This window comes from Electrona antarctica, assembly GCF_951216825.1.
Source record: "Electrona antarctica genome assembly, chromosome: 11".
Lineage (NCBI taxonomy): Eukaryota > Metazoa > Chordata > Actinopteri > Myctophiformes > Myctophidae > Electrona > Electrona antarctica.
Genome location: NC_136792.1, coordinates 11,348,703 through 11,366,667, shown reverse-complemented (window position 1 = coordinate 11,366,667; position 17,965 = coordinate 11,348,703). Strand labels below are relative to the sequence as shown.

The window sequence follows — 17,965 nt, the reverse complement described above, 5'->3', positions numbered from 1 at the left end:
TCCTGCCCCCCCACAGCGACCCTATGGACGGCTGCTTCATCTACCCGCTGATGGAGAACTACCTGAAGACCAAGCGCTTCTCGCGGACGCTGCTGGTGCAGTACCTGCTGTGCCGCGGGCTGACCCTGCTGACGCTGCTGTGCGCCTGCGTCTACCTGGGCTACTACCTGCAGCTGGCCTCGCTCACGGACGAGTTCGGCTGCTCGCTGCGCACCGGCCTGCTGGTCAACGACTCCACCGTCCCCGACAAGGTCCAGTGCAAGCTGATCGCCGTCGGGGTCTTCTCGCTGCTCAGGTATTTATTATATACTGCAAAATGTCTTCTAAAGACAGTGGTTCTCAAACTGGGGTCTGGGGACCCCCAGGCGTCCATTTTGTTCGTCATTGAGACCAAAACCTGGTCTCAATGACGAACCAATCGGGAGGTAGACAGGCAAATCGACCAATGAGAAAGCTTCTAGGAAAATCTTTGAATGCAGATTGTGTGATGTGTCACAGAGACAAATGTTTTGGGAGCGTTCTACCCATTGCTGGCTGTCTGAAAAAAAAAGGTCATTAAAACTTTCACATTATATGCTTATAGCAGCTTTAACATTGAGTTTACAATATAAATTGGGGGTCCCAGAGATAGAAATAGTAGCTTAATGCATGTCAAACTGGGGGGGGTCCTTGAAATGAAAATGGTTGAAAACCGTACAAACGGGGGTCCCCAGGCTGAAAAATGTCAATTAGGGGGTCCTTGACATGAAACGGTTTGAGAACCACCGTTCTAAAACCCACATTTGCAGGTGTTTCTAAACTGGACATTTTTGCCTGGTGTCTGGGGGTCTTCCCCGCATATATGTAGCGGGAACCCCTTTTGGTGTTTTAAGCATTATTGTATACTTTAGCTATTGAAAAATAGCAGATCTACAAGCTCATAGCGGCACCGAGTGCCGCGCTACGAGCTTGTAGATCTGCAATTTTTTGAATCGTGAAAATGTGGCGCACATCTTTGAATATGTATTCTTTCAGAGCGAACATTTTTTATTTAAATATTTGCTTCTGGGAACAACATATTTTCAGATGGAGGTCGGCGGCCAATTACAATATGATTCTGGGGCTCCTTGACATGAAATAGTTTGAAAACCACTGACATAGAAACATATTTTTTTCAGAAAATTTAGAAGACTTTTTTTCAGCCTCAGGTCTAAATGGGTTAAAAAAAATAGAGGTCTATATGGGTCCATTTGGTTACCAACTCTCCCATCATTTAGCTGGGGACCACCAGGAAACCCCCTCAAGGACCACTGGTTGAGAACCACTGATCTACGCCATCCTATTAATTAGCCCTAAACTATTGTGTGTGTTTTGGTTGGTCAGCCTGGTCAACCTGGTGGTCTACCTCACGCTGGTGCCCGTGGTCATCTACGCCAGCCTCCGCCCGCTCTTCTGCCACGACTACACCCACTTCCTGAAGATGTACGAGATGCTGCCCACGGTGGACGTGCTGCCACACCCCGGGGGGCAGTGGGACGACCTGGCCATGTACGTTCTCTACCTGCACGAGAACCTCAGCGAACTCAAGTCCTACAAGTACATGAAGGTATGTGTGAACTCCAAGTCCAGTGTTGTTTTTGGCAGCAAATCTTGGTTTTAGTCAGTCTCTTGAATAGTTTTCATTTAGTTTTAGTCACATTTTAGTCACCTGGGATGTTTTAGTTTTAGTCTAGTTTTAGTCGACTAAATGTCATAAGATTTACGTCGACTAAATCTACGGTTGATTTAGTCGACTAAAATGTATTTTGGCGGGCCTTGATGCCGTCGTAATGACTGATTTTAGCTTGTAGATCTGCTATTTTCAGCATGCAACCAAGTGTAAAATGACTTATACTGGATCTCTTGTCCACTAGTCCCTTCGTAACATTTTAGTCTAGTTTTTAATCTGTTGACAAAATTGTCAATACATTTAGTCTTTGTTTTAGTCATCATAGCTTAGTTTTCATTTAGTTTCAAAATAGTTTTTGTCAGTGGAAAAAGGTAGTCGACGAACATTTTTCGTCTTAGTTGTAGTCGACGAAAACAACACTCCTCAAGTCCTACAAGTACATGAAGGTATGCGAACTACAGTCCTACAAGTCAAGGTAAACTTTATCGTCCACAAGGGACATTTCAAATTTGTCTTGGGCTTTCACCCGTGCTGCAGCCACACACAAAACATTAATGACAAACAAAATGCATAACAGAGGGAGACACAACATTACACAAGTGCTGCACACTTAGGGTAGTATTATGCGTGTCTTAAGTACCAGGTCTTATGACCTAACTTAAGACCTGGAGGCGTGGTCAATGCTGTTTGGCCACTCAGAATAGCCAAATGGCATTGATCACGCCTCCAGGTCTTAAGTTAAGTCATAAGACCTGGTACTTAAGACACGCATAATACTGCCCATAGTGTGAATAATCTAACCGCTTACAGTTCACTGCTGTTTCAGAGCCTCGTTCAACATTTTAGTTGACGCTGGTACAAACGATTTTTTAAACCTGATGTACTTCCACTTCGGTTCTTTGTACCTTCTCCCAGAGGGCAGAATTACAAACTCTCCATTTAAAACATGGGTAACATCACTGACAATTTGTTTGAGCCTATTTTAATGTAGCCTGCTCATAAATAGACTGCAATATTCTGGACAGGGTTTTGGAAATTCACTGGTAAAAGAATAATAATAATACAACTTTATTTGTATAGCACCTTTCATGACATGAAATGCAGCTCAACGTGCTTTACAGAGCAATGGAGAAAGAAAGAAAAGAAAAGCAAGGCATAAACATAAAAAAATAATAGCAGTAATGCAATACAGTGAGGACATGAATAACAAAACATTTAAAAGATCGATTAAAAGCAAGAGCGTAGAAGTGGGTCTTGAGCTGTGCTTTAAAAATGTCTACAGAGGCTGCAGAATGTGTTGGAATTAATTCCCACCCGGGTTATGTTTCTTGTCATGTAATGTGTCAAGAGTGACTATTTCACATTAACTCTATCTCTACCGCTAGCTGTTAGCATAAACCCCAGTTCCCAGTGCCAGCATACGGGTTCACTTTAAAAGACGGTGTTTACCCCTCCCCCCCACCTCCCCCACACACTCGCTACACACACTCTAGTATCATTGGAACAAGCACACACTCTTTACCTTTCGTCAGAAGCTTTTACATGGCGGGAGTGTCGCGGTAACCTGACGGCCTGGCCAATCAGCAGCAGCTTCTAGCAACTTCTAGCAGCAGCTTCTAGCTTCTAGCTGCTGCTGATAGGCCAGGCCGTTTTGTGGCCGGGCATCAAGTCTGCCTGAGAGTTCCCAGATGGGAGCAGGAGGGGGGAACCCAGTGTACTCTCTGCTGCCCCATCTGGCGGAGTCAGGTTAGTGTCGCGGTACAAAGGCACAAATTAAATCCGAATTTTGGATGGCAAAAGAAAATCCACCAAGGACAGCGAGTCGGATTTATGGCGGTTTGAAAATCCTCCTTTCAACTGGTTTTCACTGAGATTATATTTGCAATCCCATAGTTGGAACGGTGGGGCGTTGCTATAGGAACCGGACCAATGTTAAAAGCTTCCGTAGGCATCAACCATTATATAGACTGAGTATACGTTGGGGTACGTGTATATATACGGACCTGGGGTATGGCGCCAACGTCCGTATATATACGGAAAAAAAGAGTTAAGGTGATAATTGAGTTCTCTACAGAAACACAACAAAAAATACAAGCATATTTTAACATCTTTACATTCCTTGTAGTCCCAGTGAAACAATTGTCCCAGTAAAGTGTGTGTGTGTGTGTGTGTGTGTGTGTGTGTGTGTGTGTGTGTGTGTGTGTGTGTGTGTGTGTGTGTGTGTGTGTGTGTGTGTGTGTGTGTGTGTGTGTGTGTGTGTGTGTGTGTGTGTGTGTGTGTGTGTGTGTGTGTGTGTGTGTGTGTGTGTGTGTGTTCTGTACAACAAAACAGGTGCTGGAGTTGCTGAGGAGACAGGGCGAGTGTTCGGGAGAGGACTTTGACTTCATGGGTCTTCTGCAGAATCTCTGCCAGGTGAAGGTGGACACGGTGGACGGGAAGAAGAAACGATGGCTGGCGTCGTCGTCCAAGGTCAAAGCTGCTGCCGACCCCAACGGGAGCCCCACCACGACCGCCGCCGGCCACACGGGAGCTACGAAGGCTGGCAGCGACGGTCCAGTGTCTCTGAAGGACACCACCTTGGTGATGAGGGGTGAGGAACCGAGTATGGAGAAGGACGCTTCAATTATGTTTCTTAAACCCATTCAGGACCCTATAAACATTTGGTGTTTTTAACCCATTTAGGCCTGACATCGAAAAGTCTTTCTGAAATTACCTATGTTTCTGTATCAGTGGTGCTCAATGTTTCTGTATCAGTGGTGCTCAATGTTTCATGTCAAGGACCCCAAAAATCATATGTATTTGGCCGCCAACCCCCATCTGAAAATATGTTGTTCCAGGAACCCCCCCCCCCCCCCCCAAGCAAAGATTTGAGTTAAAAACGTTCACTCTGAAAGAATATATATTCAACGATTTGAGGCATATTTTCACGATTTTTCAAAAATAGCAGACCGGCACTCGCTATGAGCTTGTAGATCTGCTATTTTTCAATAGCTAAAGTATAACATAATCCTTAAAACACCAAAAGGGTCAAGCATTATTAATGTTGTACTTTAGCTGTTGAAAAAATAGCAGATCTAGATACGAGCTTGTAGATCTGCTATTTTTTAAAAATCATGAAAATGTGGCGCAAATCTTTGAATATATATATATTCTTTCAGAACTAACGTTTTTAACTCTAATCTTTGCTTCTGGGGGGGTCCCTGGAACATATTTCGGCGGCCAAATAAATACATATAATCTTTGCTTCTGGGGGGGTCCCTGGAACATATTTTTACATGGGGTGGTCGGCGGCCAAATAAATACATATAATCTTTGGGGTCCTTGACGTGAAATAGTGTGACATGAGGTTTTTAGAAAACTGTCATGACATCTGTAGAATCTGGTCTCGGGTCTAAATGGGTTAACATATAAATATAATAGGAACTTTGATTGAGTATGTGTCATTCTTCTGATGCTTAATTATTTTATTGCTGGCCAGCAGTTAGCATTTATGAAGTTCCCAATGCCACCATATGCGTTCACTTTTAGGTCACCTCCTATAAATATCTAGGAGTGCACATGGATTGTGATATCAGCTGGCACTCCCATGTGACAAGTATGTGTGCAAAAGTACACCAACGCCTTCATTTTCTCCGTAGGCTCAGACTTTTTGGTGTAAGTAGAAACATAATGCTGATCTTCTATAGAGCTAGTATAGAGTCTATTCTAAGGTATGGTATCACCAGTTGGTTTGGAAACCTAACTGTAAAATACAAATCTGAGATCCTTAGATTAGCCAAAATGGCAGGGAAGATCATGGGTATGTCTACACCTCCGATCACCCCCCAGGTCATCTTTGAGCAGGCCACCATTGGACAGGTTAAGAAAATTGTGTCCGACCCCTCCCATGTACTATACCCTGAGTATAGGCTAATGCCATCAGGTAGGAGGTACAAGCATTCCTTTGTCCCTCTGTCAATCACACTCCTTAACGGAGTCTTTGCAGAGGGCAGACAGGGTAGGGGTCGAAGGTTATGAGGTGATGTTCTTCCTCTTTTGCACTAGGTATGTTGGTGTGTGGTTTTTTTAATGTTGTACGGGTCACTGTGTGCCTTTGTTGTCTTGTATTGTATATTGTACTGTATTGTATTGTATCTGTATGCTGCAGGGCGGGCCCTTGGGGTCCAAGACAAATTTCTCCCTTGGGAGACAAAATAAAGACATCTTGAACCTTGAACCTTGAGTCAGAGTTTGCGCGCCAAATAATTAAAACGTCTGTCCAGATGTGACTAGATTAAATTTTGTCCAATCTGTATGGTAGAGTATGTTAATACAATATAACATACCATTTAAACCATGGTTTATCCCCCCCCCCCAAAGAAAAAAAACGTGGTACTCTGTTTTACCATGTTAACGTGGCCATGCTGCTGCATTATTGGTCGAGATGACTGCCGTAACATTACTGAGGGGAGCTAGCCCCTCCTATATTCAGCTATAGTGTAGATTATTGTCCCAACACAAACATTATATGCCACTGATAATGAATGGAGAATTTATGTCATAATGTGGACGAGCAAATCGGCTATTTTTGTCCTACACAAAGGATTTGGATGATGTGCGACGATAAGAGCGCCCCTCACTTCACACGGGTGTGATTTTGTAATCGGAGGCTGCTATTACAGTCTTCTATCGCTACAAGATGGCCCCTTTCCCTATTGTCATGTTTGGCCTTTTGCCCATGTGGACTTCCGTAGGCCCTGTCTAGAATCAAGAGTGTCCCTCCGTGCCTGCCGGGTCCATAGTACCTATTATTCATAATGTATGAATTATGGATAAGGGGTTAGGACACACTTTTTGGGGATGGGTCAGACCAGAGCCATTATTGTAAGACAGAGTTACGACATTGAGGGGGCAGAAAACTGAGCGCAGTTCATGCGGCCTGGAGAGTGACAAGCTTGAGTTTGAAATACATTGTTTTCAACAGAGGGCGGCGCAAATATCAGCAATTTCAGCACGTGTGCAATATGACAACAGTTTTAAAGTATTATACAGTGACGACTAAAGTCTTTGTAATGTGTATGGTGTACTATTACTCAAAAACGATCTAAAATAAAGGGATTTAAGATCATTAAAGCTGGGCTGTTGCCCGAGTCCAGTGCATTCTGCCAACTTCCGGTCCAGGACATTGTTTGCTATGCTCTTCGCCAATTTAGAAGTCTTATGTAGAAGAGCTGCCATTGGACTCACCATAATTTGCAATGCTGGAGTGACGAGTGTGAGTGAGTGAGCGAGTGGGTATTGGAATTTGGCTTAACCAATTTTGGGGCAGGAACCCCTTTTGGTGTTTTAAGCATTATGTTATGCTTTAACTATTGAAAAATTGCAGATCTACAAGCTCATAGCACGGAACCGAGTGCTGCGCTACGAGCTTGTAGGTCTGCTATTTTTGAAAAATCGTGAAAATGTAGTGCAAATGTTTGAATATATATTCTTTCAGAGCAAACATTTTGAACTCAAATCTTTGCTTCTGGGAGGTCCCTGAAACAACATATTTTCAGATAGGGGTCGGCAGCCAAATACATATGATATTGGGGGTCCTTGAAATGAAATAGTTTGAGCACCACTGACATGGAAACATGATGTTTTTCAGAAAAACTCATGTCATGTTTTAGAAGACATGTGTAGAATCGTCCTTAGGTCAACATGGCTTAAGGCTCAAAGGTCAAACTAAATGTTATTTCTTTCTTTTTTATCTCCATCCCACTGTGTGTGATAACTTTCCTACGGACTTAACACCCCAGTGAAGTATAACCTCTTCTTTCTCCCCTTCCCCACCAGAATTGTCTCCTCTGTTGCCAGGCAACAGTGACGTCACAGGTGGAGGGGAGGTCCGCCAGCGAACGGTGTGATTGGACACTATGCTGGCCAGGCGTTGGATGCAGAAGTGATCTGATTGGCTTGCTGGCCAGGCGTTGGGAGGCAGATACCAGAGCACCGATTGGACGTGATTTAACGGATCAATTAGACCAGCAGTTCTCAACCAGTGGTGGTCCCCGACGAGGTTCCCAGGTGGTCCCCAGCTAAAATGATGGAGAGGTGGTAACCAAATGGACCCTTATTAGATCTTTTAGCTCTTGAGAGCGTAAAATGAAACAAAATGGGGTTCTCAAAAAGGGGTTCTCAACCCGGGGGGTTAATCTTTTTTTTTTTTGCAACTGATTGGCTGGAAAAGAGAAATGAGGAGTTTACATAGTACACATAGTACATGCATAACATGCATGTAATGATTATATCTGGTTTCAGTATTTATTTATGATGTATTTTCACGATTATTATGGTTATTGTAGTGGCCAATTTGTATTGGGGGTGGGGAGGGGGTCACGAGACACAAATGTGAAACATGAAAAAGGGTCGAAAACCACTGGATTTAGGCCATTGTCCTTAAGCAATTATCAACGTATCAATTAGGGCCTAATCGATAATCATTGCTGGATATGCGATGGCAAATCGCCCACATGGGGAGACTGTCCATTTATCTCTGATTCTTTCCCCTAAAATAAGAGCTTAGACGTGGCGAGGGGAGAACAGGGGGGCGAAATAAACCAGGCAGTCAATGGGCGAAGAGCCCACATGGGGAGATCTCCTGGAAAAAAACCGAATAATTTGTCATACGATGTTAAATGCATTTCAGATATTCTTTTTTTTTTCTTTTTCCTAAAAATATCCTTTTAAATATGTTTTTGTGATGGAGCCTGAGGATAGTTTTTTCTGCTTTAATTTGTTCTCCTGAATATATCATATAGTGTCGTTGTCCAACACTATATGAGCCATGTGGCCGGTTCTTGGTCAAGTACACCTCCTGGACATGATGCTAGTATTATGCAGGGACGTGCACACATAGACATCAAAGGGGGCTCCGGGCCCTGCCCTTTTACCCATCTGTAAAACAACTGCCCTTTCCAGACCACGAATGCAGCGTTTGCTATGGTGAAATAAATGCAAAATGCCAGTCCTTTCCATGCCATGCCATGCCGGAAGGCAGCATTCAGGAGAATTGCTTTTTCCCCCCCTGAAGTCTCCTGAACTCGAACACAGTATTTTGCGTTGAACACATTTTGTTTAGAAATCCATGTCGTTACACCTGCATCTCCACTAGCTAAAGAAAGAGTGCTGGTGTGCCCCCCGAAAATAGCTGCTCTACAAGCTCTCAACGCGTCGCAGCGTGACGCATTGTGAGCTTGTAGATCTGCTATTTTCGCTATTTTTGTCCAAAAGTGTCCCTCTTACGGGATTTCAGCCCCTGCCCCTCTAACACTCTCTGCACGTCCCTGAGAGTGACAGTGTCAGAGGTACTTGCCCCCAACCCGGCGACGCCACTACTGATTGCATACTGGAGCCTACACTACCTTTAAGACTGATATGAGGTTAGGGGACTTACATGGCCGGTTAACGCAATCAGTGCTGTAGCACCATCTAGTGGTTATGTGCAGACTGCTGAGGTTTACAGCCTGCTATTTTTGAATTGTAATCATGACAAATATTTTATTTAATTTCAAATGCATTTAGTTATACTTTATGTATAATGAAACAAATACACATTTTGAATATTGCTATTAATAGCAGTATTTGGAACGTCAGTCAGTCCCAGTTGGTCCATATCGTCTCAGAACCATTAACCTGAGGGCCACATTAAGTGAAGGTGGGGGCCACATGTGGCTCCCGGGGCCGCCAGTTGCCCATGTATGGTCTTGACCTACTGGTTGATGTCGGATGATTTTATTTGGACTCCGCTATAGCGAAGCTGGGTGTGATGTGATTCACTGAACAAGCCAAAAACAAAAAAAAACCTGCATGAGCTAATAATACGTTGTGTAGAATAGGAGTTTTATAGGTACTAACGTCAAGTTGCACTACTAGTTATTTGTGAGAATGTAATTTTTATGCCATTTGTCATTCGTATTTCAAACCGTTTCAAAAAGGTAAGGGGAATGCACAATACACAACAGTTAACGCATGGTACTTTACGCAGTTAACACCTTGGAGGCCCAGGGCGGAGTTCTCCGTCCAAGTTCAAGGTCATGGTCAAGTGCCCAACACGGAGATTGATAAATAGGACGGAGATTAATGATAACAAAACCGTTCGCATCGCTCTAGACCTAGAGCCTTGGAGCGCTTGTTGCCCGATCCGATGACGTGTCAAAAAGTGACACGTCATCGAAAATCTCCCCTGCCTGTTTAGCTGACGAAAACGAAAATCTTAAAACGATCATAACTCCCGATCTAAATCATCCCGTCTAATTCTGAATTCTGAAAAATTTCCTCCCGTTGTTGTCGATCGACTCTAGAGTGGTGTGGCTATTGTTAGCTGCTACACAGACATGCACACCAGCTTCCGGTGCGCCGGTAAAAGTGGTCCGTGCGCTATAAATGATGGGCACATGGATGAAATGGATTAAATAGCCTCCAAGGTGTTAATCACCAATATTGGAACTGTACAGAAAAGCGAAAAGTAATGGCATTGTAGGATGAGATTTCCAACAGCTTAGGGCCGATTCATACTCTATTCATATTTTACCGCTGTTTCGGCGCTGTAGTGCCGAAATGATTTCGGCTCGTCAGAAATTTTCAGTAGCACCGAAGAGCCGACTTTAGGACGGTACCCGCCCCCCCCGAACCTCAAATGACGTCACATTGTAGGCTCTACAGAGCCGAACCGACTTTTATTCGGCTCTAAAATAGGAGTATGAATCGGCCCTTAGGCATAACCACTTGGCGTGCGGTCCAAATGAAGGCATAACCACTTGGCGTGCGGTCCAAATGAATACAGCAGTGCTCCCTACCCCACTCGACAACCAATCACAAGGCGATTTTTTTTAACTCGTCACGTACGATTTGCCTACAGTATTGGTGGATTTTTCACTCGAGGCATGTATTCTTTTACATGTGAAACCAACTACTTACATTCTCACGTTGTACATCGATGTTTACTTTGGGAATCTCAGGGAGATAAGTAACATATCAATGCATTTCAGATACCTGCTGTAGACTCCAGGGACCGTGTGTGTGTGTGTGTGTGTGTGTGTGTGTGTGTGTGTGTGTGTGTGTGTGTGTGTGTGTGTGTGTGTGTGTGTGTGTGTGTGTGTGTGTGTGTGTGTGTGTGTGTGTGTGTGTGTGTGTGTGTGTGTGTGTGTGTGTGTGTGTGTGTGTGTGTGTGTGTGTGTGTGTGTGACAGACATACTGGAATGTTACAGAGGATGACTGCCTTTTATACTCATTTATTTTAGTTTATTTTATGTTTTCATTGGTAAACTGTGTGAGAGAAACCAGGGTTTTCATGCTTGCATGTGTATATATAGAATTTTTAATTTGATGCTTGAATATTGCGGGGTCACCTTTTGTGCATTTCTTTTTTTTTAAATTAACATCTCAAACAAAACTGACTTTTGTATAATATTTGTAAGCAAAAGGCTAACTGAATATTTGTAAGAAACGGCTGCTTGATGTGTTTGTGTTGTGATATTGTCATATTCCACACATTGAATACAATATTTGAAATAAGTTTTGAGTTGAGTTTTTTTAATGTATTGGATGGAGAGCCACCAGCGACGTCATCGGTGAGGTAAGAGCTAGGAACTCTGCCTTTAGAATCTTTATCTGCTGGGTTAACCCAGCACCGTTTAGAGGAGAGAGTTGCCACACTTCACGGGGCCAGTCCAATGGTGGCTACGTGCGGCTATTGGGAGCCGAATAGTTACAAAGTCCTGGACCGGAAGTTACTTTACTTTATTCGTTTATTTAGTCGGGACAGTGTATATTGATGAACATTACATGACAAATGCAGTGTAAATATACCAGATTTAGCAAAACATGCTAATTTCCATCTGCAGTCCCCAAACATCAAACAATACAAACCGGACTGACATACAGGACATAGCATACAAATACCTAGTACATTTCAAACGTAATAAGACTAGTAAGAATAAAAATAAAATAAGAAAAGATTAAACTATTATTAGGGTAGGTTTACTCTATTTTGGACTAAGCGTCATACATGATCACAAGACTGGTTATTTTTTAACCATTGTTTCAATTGTCCTTTAAAAGCTGTGAAAGTGGGGATCTCCCTCAGTGTGAGAGGGAGCTCATTCCTGTATTGACAACCTTTTATGGACAGTACATTTTGACTGAAGGCGTCATACCCACTGTCTCTCTTTTTGAGTGGTGTAAACCACTCCTACAACTGGCTTTGTTAGTTTACGTGTCTGTCCTTACCAAAAAAATCACACCCGTGTGAACTGAGTGGTGTAAGGTCTTATATAGACTGATCAGCTGTGGTCTGACGTAATGTCTGACGTAATGAAATCACACCCGAACTGGGTGACCATAGCAACCGTGCTCATTTTTTGAGCACAGACAGACAGACACGTAAACTAACAAAGCCAGTTGTAGGAGTGGTTTACACCACTCAAAAATGATAATGGTTGCTATGGTCACCCAGTTCACCCGGGTGTGATTTCAGCTTTGTTAGTTTACGTGTCTGTTCGTACCAAAAAATGAGCACGGTTGCTATGGTCACCCAGTTCACACGGGTGTGATTTCATTACGTCAGACATTACGTCAGACCACAGCTGATCAGTCTATATAAGACCTTACACCACTCAGTTCACACAGGTGTGATTTTTATGTATATAGTTGGCAGAATGCACTGGACTCGGGCAGCAGCCCAGCTATAAGGGGGAGGCGTCATAAGGTGTCATGTGGCATTGAGACAGTTAATGATCTTAAATCCCTTTATTTTAGATATATATTTTTGAGTGGTGTAAACCACTCCTACAACTGGCTTTTGTGTGCATAAAAAAATGACCATGGTTGCTATGTTCAAAATAATTTCTGACGTAATTAAATCACACCCGGGTGAACTGGATGACCGTAGCAACCGTGGTCATTTTCTCTGCGCAAAAACAGCCAGTTGTGAAATCACATCCGGGTGTGATACATACATTTATCAAAAATGATAGCTTTTTTTACTTAACATATTTTGTGTGATTTCATTACGTCAGACATTACGTCAGACCACAGCTGATCATGCTATATAAAACCTTACACCACTCAGTTCACACGGGTGTGATTTTATTTTTTATAGTAATAGTACAACACAAGCATTACAGAGACATTAGTTGTCACTGTTGCACACATGCCTATAGAATTGCTGATATTTGCACCGCCCTCGTTGAAAACAATGTATTTCAAACTCAATACTCTCTCTCTAAATTAAAATATAAGCTACTTATTGTCTCCACCAGGCCGAAGCCATGGGGAGAGACTCTGGGGCTATATCTTGCGCCACCCCTAAACCTTATCCCTATACTTATTTGCCTTTTTTTTTTTTTTACTATTTTGAAAAACATTTTAAAAAGGTTGTTTAGCACCCTGAACGTCCGTCCTTGTGTCCGTCTGTGATCAGCTAATCTCCGGCACTGTCGTGGCGAAGCCATACACACACACACACACACACACACACACACACACACACACACACACACACACACACACACACACACACACTCTCTCTCTCTCTCATTCTCTCACTCACTCACACTCAATCACTCACTCACTCCCTGGATGGCACAGCAGAACCTCTGCCCCAGAGTTTTCACATGGGCATGTTGTAGCGCCACCAGGAGGCCGTTTTTTTTGCCTATAGGCAACCACACCCATGATACGGAGTTGTTTTAGCTCATATAGGAATAGTTTATTTGGTATATCCATCTTCTATTGCGACTCGTAGTGACTGGCGAGACTAAACTAGTAGATTCAGCATTTAAATGGGGATTGATTGGGGGAACCAAAACAAAGCGCGGCCGAAAAACCGGAACCCTTCAACTAGAACCCAATGTTGATTTCGTCGACTAATACTAAGACGAAAAATGTTTTTCACTCACAAAAACTACATAAAAATGAAATAAAAATGAAGCCATGATGACTAAAACTAAATACACTGTCAATTAATTTTGCCAACAAATAAAAACTAGACTAAAATGTTAGGAAGGGACTAGCGGACAAGAGATCCAGTGATCCACTTGGTTGCATGCTGAAAATAGATCTACAAGCTCACAACGCGTCGCGCTGCGACGCGTTGTGAGCATGTAGATTGGCTATTTCAACACACACACACACACACACACACACACACACAATGTTGTTTCCCAACGGTGCGAATTGTCCAAAAACGTGACATCCATGTCCTAGATTGTCCACCTCGTCGTGTTTGTACTGTGAATGGTTGCGATTGTCCAAAGAGCGTGACATTGTTTGTCTTGGCTTTTTCTCAGGCCACTTCAAACTGGAGTTTGATGTCATTTCAATGACATATCATTTTGAAATCTTACATTCTGTACTTCTTTCATAATCTGTAAAAAGCGAGAAAACTGTCTATCGTAAATGATACAGAGCCATCTCCCGATAATATCGCAGGGACAGTTATTTTTGGACCACAATTCTTATATGAGACGATTCTATTTGACCCGATGTTGTTCTCCATATAGAAGAACTTGAACTTCTGAAAACTCTCAGGATCCTTGACATTTAAAAGTTTGAGAAACCTTCAACCTACATTATAACCACTCAAAAAAATACAAAAAAAGATAACCGTGGATAAAATGGCATTGTCCAAACCTACTATACAGGTTTGGACAATGCCATTGCCACTGCAGATGGGGCCCTATCTTGCTCCACCCCTTACCCTTCCTTATCCCTAAACTTATTTGCCATATTTTACTATTTTTAAAAACATAATAAATATAGTTCAACTAGCCGATCTACATTGACTAGTTGTGAGCTTGTATTTCGGCTATTTGAACTATTAAAATGTTTTACAAAATTGTAAGGAAATGGCTGAAAAGCCTAGATTTGTCACGTAGGTACAGAAAACACGAGAAGAGCAGGCAGGCGCTCCACTCCATTACCTAAGAAGATAGCTGTCTATAAGCGCCAGACAGCTGATGTGAATGGGCTTTTATTGTACCTAATATAGTGTGTGGGCTCCATCCATCTGAGTGTCGATGTGAATGGGCTCCTTATTATATGGTTACTTATATTACAATAATACGTACAGTATAATACATTAATTTCATTGTATTGTAGACTCCAGTGGACTCGTTGGAGGAGGAGACTCAGAGAATCAATTGTTTTTGTATATCCTCTCTTCATAATGTAAATAGTATCCCAAGCGGCAGTACTTATTTCGATGGAAATAAGCAAATTAGCACTAAAACCCAACGCCCATTGAAGGCTTATGGTAGGGGAAATGGCCAATAGGCCGGCCTAATGGGTTTTTGCACAAAATAACACCTGGACCTCTTTGGTGGGGACGTAACAACTACAAATAAAGGTAAAGCCTTCTAGCCCGAAATTCTCCTTTTAAAGGGATAGTTCAGATTTTTTTTAACTGAAGCTGTATGAAATACTTGCCATTAATATTGTGGTTGCAACTGTATTAATTGATTGCCCGAGTCCCGTGGTGGGAGTTCTGCTCTGGTTTTGGTCAATATTAAGTAGTCATTTTGTGGGGGCACTGGGGCCACGCAGTAAAGTAAATTAATTCACAAAACTAACTTAATTTGTATTGTTGACCTATTTCTAATTAGCACAACTTTCGTTCAACTTTGACCCCTCTGTCACATGGAACTATTTGGCGTAGTGACATGGACACAAAAAGACATAGTGAAACACAAACAGTGTGATAGAGGGGTCAAAAATGAACAAAAGTTGCACTATCTTAGAAATCAAGTAATCAATACAAATTACATTCGTTTTGTGGATTCATTTACTTTACTTACCCCCCCACAAAATGACCGGAACTACTTTCACCAAAACTAGAGCAGAACTCCCACCACGGGGCTCGGCAATCAAGTAATACAGTTGCAACCACTATATTAATGGCAAGTATTCAGGGCGGGACTGGCCATAGGACGTACTGGGCATATTCCCGGTGGGCCGCGACCGTAGGGGACCGCCATGATATGATGATTTTTTTGACGGGCATGCAGGCCATATAGGCGGCAGGCCACCAGGAATGGTCCGTGTATGCTGCCATTCTGCCAGTGCCATCATGATAATTTCACTGTACCTGTATCAGTGAGTGACAAATAAACCCTCTACAAAGGGTTGTGTAGTTGTCTGTTGGTTTGTATCATTTATGTTGTTCTGTAAAAGTGGTGGTATTAGGGCTTGTTTGTTTGTGTGTGCCTCGACGGAGCGGGCGGTATAGTTTCTGCTATCTGCATGCTGGTTGTGGTGGGCTGGTCGGGGCCAAATCCACGCGAAAATGACCGGGCCGAAATTTTGTCCCAGTCCAGCCCTGCAAGTATTTCATACAGCTTAAGTTAAAAAAAAATCTGAGCTATCCCTTTAAGCTGACAGACTATGTCAATCAATCAAGTCAAACATGCCAAACATTATATATTTTCAGGGGCATGTCATGTGGTCTATACCTGCACAGCCTTTGTACCTTTTGGGCACCCCTGAGTTAGGCCTACTGAACCTTGTGGAAGACCATGTTTCATATTCCTAAATTGCAAAGTCACCGTTATTCGTTGAAACAAACTTGCGTGGTGCTGTTGAAATGAGGATTACATACGCCTGTCCATGTTGGATGTTTTCTCTAACTCTTTCCCCACATCACTGCGTTGGGGCCTATCATGTGATGTTTTCATGTGCTCAATCAATCAATCAATCTTTATTTATATAGCACATTTCATACAACGAGTGCAGTTCAAAGTGCTTTACAGTAAGAGCAAAAATAAAACAAGAAAGAGCAAAACACAACAAGAGAGCATCAACTACATAGTGATAACAAAAACAAAAGGAGCGACTAAAACAGGAAAAGGACATGCAATGATCTAGTTAAAAGCAATGCTAAAAAGGTGTGTTTTAAAGGACCTATAACATAAAATTCAACTTTTTCTATTTCTTTTGTGTTTTTGGGGCTCCCATATGTGTTTTCTATCCCCACAAATAACACATTTTGAACAATCAGGCTTTCATATCATATGGGTGCTTTAATGGAAATTGCTCTCAGGAACAGCTCGACTGATTTTGGCCTCATCGTGATGTCATCAATGTCACCCTACTTTGTATAATTCCACCTCGTCTTCAGTTCCAAATTTGCATTTCCACTTTGTTTACAATGTCCGCCATTGTTGATTTTCCAAGCTGGCATGGAATGGAAACAAGCCTGGTTTTATCTAGCATCAGTATTATAATGACTCAAATATTAAATAATCTGCATATCAGCACCCCCACCACCTCAGGACATTGTGGTACTGCATCTAAAACTGCTTTCAAAGTCCAGAAAGAAAAGACAAGGACTGGTTATATCAGAGTGGTGATTGAGGCTCAAACATTAGAATTAAGTTTGAGGGACATAGACAATATGATATTAAATATTAAAAACAGTTTTAAAATGCATGTTATTTGCGCTTTAAGATTTCGTTTAAAAATGTCCACAGATTCAGAGAACTGTAGATCCCTTGGCAGGCTGTTCCACAGCACAGGGGCATGGTAGCTAAAGTGCTGCAACCTTTATTTTCATCACTACATGTCTCTCTCCCGTCCATTCCTCCACAGTTGGTTTTGGATCAACGTCAGACTGTAAGGGCACGGTCACACACCGCACACCTTGTGTCCCATTCAGGACGGGAACCCCTTTTGGTGTTTTTGAGGGGAGCTAGCCCCTCCTATGTTTGTTTTTAGTTCAATGGTTGTTTTTAAAAACGCCATTGACAATGAAGGGAAAATGTACGTCATCTTGTCCCTAACACAAACAATAAATGCCATTAACAATAAAGAGAATGTTATGTTTGTGTTGGCACCGTTTGCTTTACATCACCATTACATCACCTAATCAACATGAGTTAGACTGTAATATATCACTTCACACAGGTGTGATTTTTAAGCATTGTGTTATACCTTAGCTATTGAAAAATAGCAGATCTACTGCAAATTTTTTTTTAATTGTGAAATTGTGGTGCAAATCTTATAGGCTATATATAATATACTAGTCCTTACCCGTTCTGAATATATGAACACAAATTATGTACAGTGTGGGTAATGCGATGTAATAGATCACATTACTGATCGGGAGGGAATGGTCCTGTCTCGCTATAGCGCACGTAGGCTACGCTATCGCAAACATAGCGGATTTATACCCCGAAAAGCATGTATCTGCAATAAACGTTTTAAGATTCTGCATTTGCGGAACCCCCTATGGATGAAAATGGAATTGCTTTGGGCTCTCCGTTGATTAAACCACCCTCGACATGTGAGTGAAATTTGGGG

General features: G+C 42.4%; 1 protein-coding gene across 3 annotated transcripts in view; it reads left to right on the top strand.

Moving 5' to 3' along the window:
- panx1a (pannexin 1a) overlaps positions 1–11,185 on the top strand; it is a 46,988-nt gene extending 35,803 nt beyond the window's left edge. For all 3 annotated transcript variants that reach the window (XM_079514541.1, XM_079514542.1, XM_079514540.1), the window contains exons 5-8: positions 17–295; positions 1,363–1,585; positions 3,980–4,238; positions 7,466–11,185. In XM_079514541.1, the coding sequence (XP_079370667.1) occupies positions 17–295; positions 1,363–1,585; positions 3,980–4,238; positions 7,466–7,536 (832 nt within the window). In that variant the 3' untranslated portion in view covers positions 7,537–11,185. The remainder of the gene's footprint in view (positions 1–16; positions 296–1,362; positions 1,586–3,979; positions 4,239–7,465) is intronic.
- The last annotated feature ends 6,780 nt before the right edge of the window (positions 11,186–17,965 follow it).